Here is an 11,526-nt window from a genome sequence, read left to right as displayed (position 1 = left end):
GCGCTCCGGGGCCGCGTCCTCCTCTCCTCCGGAAAACGCTCGCGACCCAGGGCCGCCGGCGGCCGCGACTCCGCTGTGTCGATCGCCTGAGTCCGTTTTCACCGTTTGCGGGATCTGGAACCGAGTTACATGCATGTCCAGTGGGGGCAGGTTTAATTTTGACGACGGAGGGTCCTACTGTGGAGGCTGGGAGGACGGCAAGGCGCACGGCCATGGCGTCTGCACCGGCCCCAAGGGCCAAGGCGAATACACCGGCTCGTGGAGCCACGGCTTCGAGGTGCTGGGCGTCTACACCTGGCCCAGCGGCAACACGTACCAGGGCACCTGGGCGCAGGGCAAGCGCCACGGCATCGGCCTGGAGAGCAAGGGGAAGTGGGTGTACAAGGGCGAGTGGACGCACGGATTCAAGGGGCGCTACGGGGTGCGGGAGTGCGCGGGCAACGGGGCCAAATACGAAGGGACCTGGAGCAACGGGCTGCAGGACGGCTACGGGACCGAGACCTACTCGGACGGAGGTAGGTGTCGCGGGCCGGGCCGGGCCAGGGCGGGAGGGGACCTGCTTCCGATCGCACCCCTTCTGTGGATCTCCGGGGAAGTTGAGCTGCGCCCTCCGGTTGGGCCGTGGGCACCAGGGGCCTTTCCCGGGCTTCCCTGGAGGCCACGGAGGCTCCTGGCTACAGGTTGCCCCGCTGCCTGGTGGGGACAGTGCCCCTGTGCCAGTTGAAGGGTGTTGGGGGCTTTCCAGGGGCAGAGCCAGGCGGGGCCCGGCAGAGCCTCCGTGCGTCGGACACAGCAGGCCGGAGACCTGCGGGAAGGGCCAGGCTGGGCCCGCGGCCCTGAGGAACCCAGCAAGGACAGAGGGGGCTGGGAGAAGGGCCCCTCCCCCTGTTGGCTTTGCCCCCCACCCAGGAGGTCGCCCTTCGATCAGGCCTCATCTTCGCTTCTAGTGTTCCTGCGGCGCCCAAGGGCCTTCCTCAGCCCCAAATCTGCCCAAGCGGAGGGAAAGGGAGTGATGGGGAGCGCTAGGGGCGGGGGATGCCAACCCGAACCAAAACAGCCAGGCAATAAACTTCTAGGTGGTCGGACGCGGGCTAGAGCTGTCGAAGCAGGCTGCTGGAGGGAGGAGGGAGGCCCATCTGCTCAGTGAGAGCCCAGGAATCTCGCCTTTCAGTGGCTGCATCATTTTCACCATTAGTTAAGGGAATCGGTCTGTGCTTTCATTCTAAGATGCCACCACATTCGGGGCAGAGCCGGGGCCGGAAGCCAGGGAGCTGCCTGCTGCTGCTGCTGTTGCTGCTGCTGCTGCTGCTGTAAGATGGTTTCTGTGCAGGGAGCCTTGGCCGGCTCTGCAGCTGCCCGCCTGCCTGGATACTCCGATATCCACTCCTCAGTGCACCTGACACATACTGAGCCTGTCCTTTCCTGGAAGCCAGACCCCAAACAAACAGACTGGCTTCCCCGACCAGTCCACCCCATGTGGGAGCTCATCCTCAGAGGCCCTGGGTCCCCTGCCTCCCTCGGGCAGCTCGCCTGTTTCAGGCATGGATGCCTGGGAAGGGAGTGAGGTGCAGCGATGACTTGTGCTTCTGCCGGGAATAAAAATCCTGAGCGTACGTGTGGTCTGGTCCTCCCCGCCCGCTCGCTGCCTCCGAGTCTCATGAAGAAAGCTTGAAACACCTGCTCCCCGGCCACATCCAGGAGTGGCAGGGGGCTGGAGAGTAATTATTATTTTGGCTTATGCAACTGAAAAGCAGGGTTCATTATTACCCGAAGAGGAGGAGGAGTCTGGGGCAGTTAATTATATAATGCTCTTGCCTGTCAACCAGCCCCGGTCTCAGGCGGCCTTTTCTGTGCCGTTGTTGTTTTCATGGGGCAGGTTGGAGAGCTTCCCTGACCCTGGGGCGCTGAGGGCCGGGCGGGAGCAGACGGTGCTCCCTTGGTTCCAGGCTGTGGGCCTGTGTGTATGTGTATGTGTGTGCGCGCGCATGCAGGCACAGGGAGGCCCGGGCAGCAGATGTGGGTGGCTGAGACAGGCAGGCAGCCTGGCGCTTCCAGCTGGGCTGTTTGGAGCCCAGGGGCTGCTGTCACCCCCAGACTCTGGCCACAAGGCTCTGCAGACCTGTCCTCCAGAGGTGCTCCCGGCTGAGTCTGCTCCAGAAGGACTGTGCAGACTGGGCTCACGCAGGGCATGGGGAAGAGAGGAGCCAGGGCTTTCGTCGTCTCTGAAACTCCCGAGAATATCTGGGGGTGAGGCTGAGCACCCCACTCTGCCCACGCTCCTCAGACATCTCCAGTGTCCTGAGGAATCATTTCTTTCATTCAACAAATACTAATGGAATGTTTACTATGAGCCAGGTGTGCCAGGCTCTGGGAAAACCACACTGAGCAAAGCAGACAGATCTTTGCCCTCATGGAGCTTACATTTGAGGGAGAAGGAGCAGCGATTATGTTGTGGCTTTTTGGGGAAGAAAGGATCTGATTCTGTGGCTGGCCGTGAGTTTAGGATCTGATGGGTTAAGGGGAGAGATGTTTTTCTCCATGGGTCCACTTCCCTGGGCTCTCCACTCCAGCCCGCCAGCTCCCTCAGCGTGCTGCTCCCCTAAGCCCTTCCCCTCCTTGTGCTTCTGCCTGATCGTGTCCATTCTACAGATGAGGCCAGTAAGGTCTGGGCTGTGTGATTCAGGAGTCCCAGCCTTTGTCTGCAGGGATCCCTGATCTGTCTGGGACCAAACCCCCCTTGTTCCGGCATCACATTGCACGGAAGAAGCCCAGATTTTCACCATCGTCTCAAGGGGTGTGCGGTTCTCAGCTGTCCCATAGGCAAAGCCAGGCAGGGACGCAGATGGGGAGCTGCATGGCCGGCTCTCCCTTTTGGTTGGCGACATGGCATGACGGGAAATAGAATTGACCCTTCTCGTCTTGGGGACTCGGGCCTGGACATCTGGGCCATTTTTCTGGAGGGCTCCCAGCTTCCTGTTGGGAAATGGGTGACTGTGGCACTGAGTGTCCCCGGCAGCCCATGGAGGGAGCCCACAGGATATGGGGATCCCCGGAATGGGGCAGAGGCCTCCATTCCTCCTTCCCAGTCAACTGGTGGGTGGTGACAGCCGTGTCCAAGGGGCAGTGAGGAAGGAGTTAATGGCCCCAGCTCCACTCCGACTTTTCCTTTGCACAAGAAGTGGGGGAATATTGGGCAACCATCAGCAAAGCTCCGGAACCTTAGCCTAGCTCTCGGCGCTGACTTGGGGAATGATGCACCAGCGGCCAGTGTATTCCACATGTAGCTGGAATTGGTGTGGAATTTCAGCTGGGGACACCTGTGCCAACTCCTCCTTCTCCAGGTGTGTCCTCCCCTTAGGGTACTTCCTGATGGGGCTGAGGAGCTTCTACTGTCTGCATGGTGAGGCCTGGGGTGTGGGGTACAGGCACACATGCTTGAAGTCACAACCCCAGCTTGCATCCCGGGCTTGAATCCCTGCCCTACATGCCCTGTTTTGTGACCTTGGGCGGGTTACTTAACCTCTCTGAGCTTGTTTCTTCCTCTTTACAAAAGGTTGATAACAAGACCTGTCAGGTGGGTGAGGATTAATTGAGAATGGTGTGTGTGGCTATGCCAGGAATATAGTAAGCATACATTATTATTTACCATTAGTTTTGTCATTACAGTTTCCAGGCAATGCATGTCACTTACAATGATCATTATTAGAACCAATATCTGGACATGAGACTGGTGATCATGTAAATGATGATAAATAGCAGCATTAGATACTTACTGTCTGCCAAGCATGTGGCAAGTGTTAAATGAATTATAGCGCTTAATTCTTACACCTCTAGAGGGTGATTTTCTTGTTATTCCCATTTTCCACACTGGGAAGTGGAGGCTCTGAGTGGGTGTGGCTTGGGAGGAACCAGCAGGCATCATGCTCAGGACAGCCATCCCAGAGCCTGGGCCTTTGCTAGGTACACCTCTGTCTAAATGCCCCTGTGCAAAAATACCTCCTGTTCTTTCCTCTCCTTTATATCCCTCGTTCTCATGTGTGTACAGTGGCCCGGAATTGTAGGTGAATGCCCATGCACAGATGGGCAAATCCACACCCTGCCCAGGACCCCTGGCCCCCTGAGGCCCACCATGCATGCCTGTGCTGCACCGTACGGGTAGATCTTTCCTTTGGGTGCTGTGTACACAGAACCCCTCAAATCAAAAGTTATCCCCTCCAATAAGCCCTCCTACACCCTGAAAGATATGAGTCATCTCACGCCCAAGCCTCTCCCCCTCATACTCAGGTCCCGTTCACCGGCCCAGATTCCTCAACCCACACAAATCACACACACCCACAGTCAGAATTCAGATCCCCCCAGGCGCCTGCGCACACACACGCGCACAAAACACCTGCCACCCGGAGACATTTTCCACCCTATCCCCCAAAACGCAGCCACTGCGCCCTCACAGCCTTGCTTGCTCCCCACTGGCCAAGGATTCTGAATCTCCACCAGGCCTGTAAACCAGGCTCAGATGACAGAGGCAGTGGTGTGCTTCGTTTCCATTTTAAACACACATTTATGCTGTTAGTGCCCCTTTTAGGTAGAAAAATCCCTCATCTAAACAAAATAAACTACCATTGGGCATATGCTTTGTGCTTGGCCATGGCTATGCGACAAGTGAATTCTTTTTAAAATGAGTGCCCAGGTTAGGAGGAATCAGGTTCATTGGTGCAGAGATTATGCCAACAGAAACTCATTTCAGAAACAAGAAGTAAGCCATGAGCAGTTGGAGATGAAAGCGTTTTCTCTGAGATTCTCTTTCCGCTACTTTGGGGGGCGGGTGGTGAAAGGCTCCGTAAGGTGAAAAGAGAAGGGAAGAAGCAAACAGCTAGTTTTTTTGTTGCCAGTTATAGCTGAGAAACAAATGTGGCTGAAGAGCACCCCTACCCACGTCGGCGCTCAGGCCATTTGACGGGCTTTATATGAGGAATCCTGAGATGAGCTGGCCGGGGAGTGAGGACCAGCAGCCACCTACAGCAGCGATCTGGAGTAGTGAGTGAGCAGTCCTAGCTGACACAGAGAAGGAGAGAGAGAACTCTGACCCCTTCTCTTCTGAGGACATCCAGCAGGAGAGAACAAGAGAGGGTGGGGTGTGAGGGTGGGGGCAGGAGCCTCTGCTGTTCCTCTCCAAGACTTTTTCTTCCTGTTTTCCCCAAGCCTCCACGACTCTAAATATGACGAACTCTCAACTCTGAGCTAATAATGTTGAATGTAACGCCCTTTGTGTCCTTAGATGACAAAAAGACTCATGAGTACTAGAGGAGAGGGTGATGTTGGTGTGAATTTTCCACATTGGTCCGTCTTTCCGTGGATTGGCCACTTACCCCGCTGGTAGCTTCCTGGCTGTGAAAGGCCACGTGGTGGATGGAGCCACTGCTGCCCTGGGGTCCTGGCTGGAACTTGAGTAAGGTGCTGGCTTCCAGTCTGGAGAGGAGAGAAGAGAGCCAGTCCCTTCAGGACCTTGGAGAGCGCTCCCGGCTGCTGCCTGGCCTGCCTGGGTTTGGTGGGCGGCTGGGCTCACTTTCCCTCTAGGCATCCTCTTCAAGCCAAACCGCCTCTCCTTGCCAGTGACCGCCTGGCCCTGGACCCTCCAGCACACTCAACCACCAGAAGTGTGCCTATACCTGCACCAGACGTGGGGGCCACGCCTGCAATCCCAACACTTTCGGAGGCCGAGATGGGAGGATCACTCAAGCCCAGGAGTTTGAGACCAGCCTGGGCAACATTGTGAGGCCCCGTCTCTACAAAAAATACAAAAATTAGCCAGGTGTGGTGATGCACGCCTGTGGTCCCACTACTCAGGAGGCTGAGGAGAGAGGATTGCTTGAGCCCCGGAAGTCAGGGCTGCAGTGAGCCAAGATGGTGCCACTGTGCTCCAGCCTGCTGACAGAGCCAGACCCCATCTCAAAAGATAAAAAGGAAATGTGCCTGGTTCTACTCAGTCAGTGCATAGATTCCATGCTCTAGGAAGGGCCGCCACTTGGCATGCCTGCCTGTTTTTTCACCCCCATATTGTCAGTCCTTCCTGAAGAAGTGCGTGTCTTTTGGGATCACATCCTCTTCTGGTCAACTGGGAGAGCAGCTCCCAGCTTGTGGAGGTGGTTTGGGGGTGAGACTATTTTTTTGTTTTTTTAAATTTATTTATTTGTCTATTTAGAGACAGAGTCTCACCCTGTAGCCCAAGCTGGAGTGCAGTGGAGTGATCTTGGCTCACTGCAACCTCTGCCTCCTGGACTCAGGCGATTCTTGTGCCTCAGCCTCCCGAGTAGCTGGGATTACAGGCACCTGTCACCACACCTGGCTGATTTTTTTTGTATTTTAGTAGAGACAGGGTTTTGCCATGTTGGCCAGGCTGGTCTTGAACTCCTGAATTCAGGCGATCCGCCTGCCTTGGCCTCCCAAAGTGCTGGGATTACAGGTGTGAGCCACCATGCCCGACCTGGGGTGAGACTTTAGTAAGATGTATAGAAGTTGCTCTGAAGTCTAAGGTGTATTCCTGCCATAGGCTGTGTGTGTTCAGTTCTCTTGGAGCATAATAGGGGTCGTAGGTGCACAGCCGAAGGCAGGCAAAGGAGTGATTTGTCTGTATCAGTCAGTGAGACTGGCCACCGTTCTCTTTACATCTGCCTCAATGGATGAATCCTCTAGACCAACGGTCTCCAACCTTTTTGGCACCAGGGACCAGTTTCATGGAAGACAATTTTTCTACCGACCAGGGTTGGGGGATGGTTTTGGGATGACTCAGGCACATTCTATTTATTGTGTGCTTTATTTCTATTATTATTACATTATAATATATAGTGAAGTAATAATATAACTCACCATCATGTAGAATCCGTGGGAGCCCTGAGCTTGTTTTCCTGCAACTAGATGGTCTCCTCTGGGGGTGATGGGAGACAGTGACAGATCATCGGACATTAGATTCTCATAAGGAGTGTGCAAACTAGATCCCTGGCGTAAGCAGTTCACAATGGGCTCTGCATTTCTATGAGAATCTAATGCTGCTGCTGGTCTGACAGGAGGCGGAGCTCAGGCAGTAATGCAAGTGATGGGGAGTGGCTGTAAATACAGACAAAGCTTCACTTGCTTGCTTACTCACTTGCCACTGACCTCCTGCTGTGTGACTGGGTTCCTAACAGGCCACGAACCAGGACCAACCACATTTCAAGGGCTCAACAGCCACATGGGACTAGTGGCCACCATATTGGACAATGTAAATCTAGAACATTCCATCAGCGCAGAAAGCTTTATCGAGCAACACTGGTCTGGAGGGTAAGCTCCATACGGGAAGGGGTGTGTGTCCATGCTGGTCACTGCCATGTGCCCAGTGACTAAAATAGTGCTGGCACGTGGTGGTCAATAAATATTTGTGGAATGAATGAATTGTGCAAGTAAATGCGGTAGTATTTGGTAATTTTGTTTACCATCATTATTTCATATGCCTGTTTCATTGCAAGACCTTAGAATTGGACATAGTTAAAGGGAAGTTTTTCCCTGAGACCCTCATGTCCACAGGTCAGTCTCACTTTACAATTAGCGTTAAAACACGCCTGTTCAAATTCCTTGATCAGTTTTGTGTTGTGGTTGGCTTTGTCATTGCTCCTTGGGAGACTGCCAGTGTTTTATGTGAGAAAGACGATGGTGTTGAATGCCATGAATCATGGAGTGATACCATTCTAATGATGAGAAGCAGTCATGACTGGGAGGCCTTTTTGGACCACGATTTAATGAGTAGCATTCATTGCAAAGTGCGAAGAAAGACCCACAGAGAGATGAGTACCCTCCAGTCTGCTTAATTTCTCACTGTCTTTTTATTGCTCCCTTTTCCTTGGCTTGATTCGTTCAGTCGTTGGAGAAGCATTTGCCCAGTTCAGACTGTTCAAGGCACAAAGACAGAAAAGCTCAGGTCCAACCTCAGTGAATCAGCCTGTTTAAGTATTTGCTGAGCACTCACTGTGTATGCAGTACAGAGTTTGCCGTAATGTGGAAGATTGGAAAGAAAGAAACAAGTGAAAATGCAAGAAATAGGAGTCCTATGTTCTACCTGGAAGAATAAGAAGTCTGAACAGGGATGCAAAACCGAGATCTATGGAATAATTCAGGGTTTTTCATGCCACAGTAGGGGTCCTGCATGGGAGCATCACAGGGCGGGGCCTGAGGAGCGGCAGGGGAGGTGTGTGTGTCCCTGCAGGAGCAGCAGCGGCTTCTGGGGTAGGCAGTGCCTGAGTGGAGTCTGGAAGGGCGGTGAGAGTTGTTACCCCAAGCCCGAGGCTGCAGATTCGTTGGAAGCCACGTCTCCCTCAGCCTCAGCTTCCCCGTCGCTATGATTTAGTCATGACATTTTTTTTTCCTTCTCAACATGTGCCATCTCCCTCCTTCCTATGAATGTAATGGGTGTCGTTCTGGACCCAGGGAAGGCTCTCTGGTGCAAACGCTTTCCAAAAACAGCGAGAGTCGCCCTCTGTGCTACTGGTGGAGTCAGTTGGGCGGGACATGGGCGTGCCTCTGTCTGCTGCTCTGTGCAGGTGCTTCCCAAGCTTGAGTGTTATAAGAACCACCTGGAAGGTGTGTCAAGACACAGATTGCCAGCCCCATCCCTGAGTCTCTGGGCCTGGGATGCCACCCAGGAATTGATATTTCATACAAATTTCAGGTGATGCTGAGGCTGCTGATCTGGGGACCTCACGTTAAAAACCACAGTCCTGGGCTTGTACCTCCTAAGTGTGGCTACACATTCGAGTCGCCAAGAGTGTGTCCCTGGGAGACTGTTAGAAACGCAGGATGTCAGGCCTGCCTCCGACCTCCAGGGTCAGAATGTGTGTTTGGAGATGCTCAGGTGGCTCCAATACAGGAGACACTGCTTTAGTGCACTCACTTTAATCTTAGCTGTGCATGGGCTTCATCTAGGTTGCTTTAGAAAATGCAGATGCCTGGCCGGGCGTGGTGGCTCACGCCTGTAATCCCAGCACTCTGGGAGGCCGAGGCGGGGGGATCACGAGGTCAGGAGATCGAGACCATCCTGGCTAACACAGTGAAACCCCGTCTCTACTAAAAAATACAAAAAATTAGCCGGGCGTAGTAGCAGGCGCCTGTAGTCACAGCTACTCGGGAGGCTGAGGCAGGAGAATGGCGTAAACCCAGGAGGCGGAGCTTGCAGTGAGCCGAGATTGTGCCACTGCACTCCAGCACTCCAGCCTGGGCGACAGAGTAAGACTCTGTCTCAAAAAAAAAAAAAAGAAAAAAAAGAAAATGCAGTTGCCCGGGCCCCACCCATAGGTGCTGATTGAGGTCCTCTGGGTACAGTCTGGGCATTGGGATTCTTTTTATTTTAATTTTTTTGAGACAGGGTCTGGCTCTATCTCTCATCCTGAAGTGCAGTAGTGTGATCGTGGCTCACTGCAACCTCTGCCTCCTGGGCTGAAGCCATCCTCCCACCTCAGCCTCCTGAGTAGCTAGGACTGTAGGCATGCACCCCTACGCCCAGCTAATTTTTGTATTTTTTGTAGAGACGGGGTTTTTTTGTGTTTCCCAGACTGGTCTCAAACTCCTGAGCTCAAGCGATCCACCCACCTTGGCCTCCTGAAGTGCTGGGATTACAGGTGTGAGCAACTGCGCCTGGCCTGGGATTCTTTTTTAAACATTCCAGGTGATTCTAAGGTTCAGTGCAGGTTGAGGACCACTCCTCTGGAGCATCTGTAGCTGGACATCTCTTGGGAGCCTTGATAACTGACCCATGCCAGGGTCCATCCAAGACCACTGACACTGGAAACTTTAAGGCTGGGGCCTCAGCCTGAGTATTTGGTCACAGCAAGCAGGGCCTAGAGTTGCAGCTGTTGGTAGAGTTTTTCAAACTCTGGGTCAAATGGTTCATGAAATTAATACAGTACATTAAAATAAGGTAGACTAGAAAATTTCCAAGCACAATACTTACGTTTCTTTCTTTTTTCTTTTCTTTTCTTTTCTTTTTTTTTTGAGATGGAGTCTTGTTCTGTCACCCAGGCTGGAGTACAGTGGCATGATCTTGGCTCACTGCAACCTCCTTCTGCCTCCCAGCTTCAAGAGATTCTTGTACCTCAGCCTCCTGAATAGCTGGGATTACAGGCGCCCACTGCCAGGCCTTGCTATTTTTTTATATTTTTAGTAGAGACAGGGTTTCACCATGTTGGTCAGGCTGGTCTCAAACTCACAATCTCAGGTGATCCGTCTGCCTTGGCCTCCCAAAGTGCTTGGATTGCAGGCATGAGCCACTGCACCTGGCCAATACCTACATTTCTATAATGATAAGTGCTGCTCTTTTTCTTTGTGATTTTGTGGCCTTCTCCTCTGTGTCTGTGTCCTCTCTTCCTCTTTTCTTTTCTTTCCTTTCCTTTCCTTTCCTTTTCTTTTCTTTCCTTTTCTTTCCCTTCCTCCCTCCCTCCCTCTCTGCCTTCCTTCCTTCCTTCTTTCTTTCTTTTGAGACAGTCTTGCTTTGTCACTTAGGTTGGAGTGCAGTGGCACGATCTCGGCTCACTGCAGCCTCTGCTTCCCAGGTTCAAGCAGTTCTCTTGCCTCAGCCTCTCAAGTAGCTGGGATTACAGGTACGTGCCGCCATGCCCGGCTAATTTTTATACTTTTAGTAGAGACAGGGTTTCACCACGTTGGCCAGGCTGGTGTCGAACTCACAACCTCAGGTGATCTGCCCATCTTGGCCTCCCAAAGTGTGAGGATTACAGGCATGAGCCACCGTGCCCAGCCGATACCTACATTTCTATAAGGATAGATGCTGCTCTGTTTCTTTGTGATCTTGTAGCCTTCTCCTCTGTGTCTGTGTCCTCTCCTCTTTCTCTCTTTCTTTCTTTCTTTGACAGTCTTGCTTTGTCGCTTAGGCTGGAGTGCAGCGGCACGATCTCGGCTCACTGTAGCCTCCGCCTCCCGGGTTCAAGCAATACTCTTGCCTTGGCCTCCCAAGTAGCCGGGATTACGGGTACCTGGCACAATGCCCAGCTAATTTTTGTACTTTTAGTAGAGATAGGGTTTCACCATGTTGGCCAGGCTGGTGTCAAACTCCTGGCCTCAAGTGATCTGCCTGCCTCGGCCTCCCAAAGTGCTGGGATTATAGGTGTGAGCCACTGCGTCTAGTCTCCTCTTCTGTTTCTTACAAGGACACCTGTCATTGGATTTAGGGTCCAGCCTAAATCCAGAATGATCTCATCTCAAGGTCCCTAATTTAATTACATCTGCAGAGATTCTTTTTCCAAATAAAGTGCTGGGGGTTTGGACCCAGGCATATCTTCTGGGGGACACGATTCTACTCACTACAGTGTCTTCCAGATGTCGGTTGGAAAGTGCTGCGAAGCCCATACGGTTGTCCCTTGGCGTCTTCAGGGGATTCGTTCTAGGACCCCTTGTAAATACTGAAATCCTCAAATGCTCAAGTCCTTCATAGAAAATGGTATAGGCCGGGCATGGTGGCTCATGCCTGTAATCCCAGCACTTTGGGAGGCC

The 11,526-nt window shown here is 52.9% G+C and overlaps 1 protein-coding gene across 3 annotated transcripts in view; it reads left to right on the top strand.

Annotated features, from left to right (window-relative positions):
• The first annotated feature begins 6 nt into the window (after positions 1-6).
• JPH3 (junctophilin 3) overlaps positions 7-11,526 on the top strand; it is a 107,092-nt gene continuing 95,572 nt past the window's right edge. Inside the window, exons 1-2 of one of the 3 annotated variants that reach the window (XM_011928024.1) lie at positions 7-515; positions 1,228-1,633. In XM_011928024.1, coding sequence (XP_011783414.1) covers positions 134-515; positions 1,228-1,400 — 555 coding nt within the window. In that variant the 5' untranslated portion in view covers positions 7-133 and the 3' untranslated portion in view covers positions 1,401-1,633. Of the gene's footprint in view, positions 516-1,076; positions 1,634-11,526 lie in introns of those variants that run through there. The other 2 variants (XM_011928025.1, XM_011928023.1) reach the window with 2 other exon arrangements.

Source organism: Colobus angolensis, unplaced genomic scaffold (assembly GCF_000951035.1).
Source record: "Colobus angolensis palliatus isolate OR3802 unplaced genomic scaffold, Cang.pa_1.0 Scaffold76, whole genome shotgun sequence".
NCBI classification, from domain to species: Eukaryota; Metazoa; Chordata; class Mammalia; order Primates; family Cercopithecidae; genus Colobus; species Colobus angolensis.
Note: the sequence above shows the minus strand (reverse complement) of the source record. Positions and strands in the feature narration are given on the sequence as shown.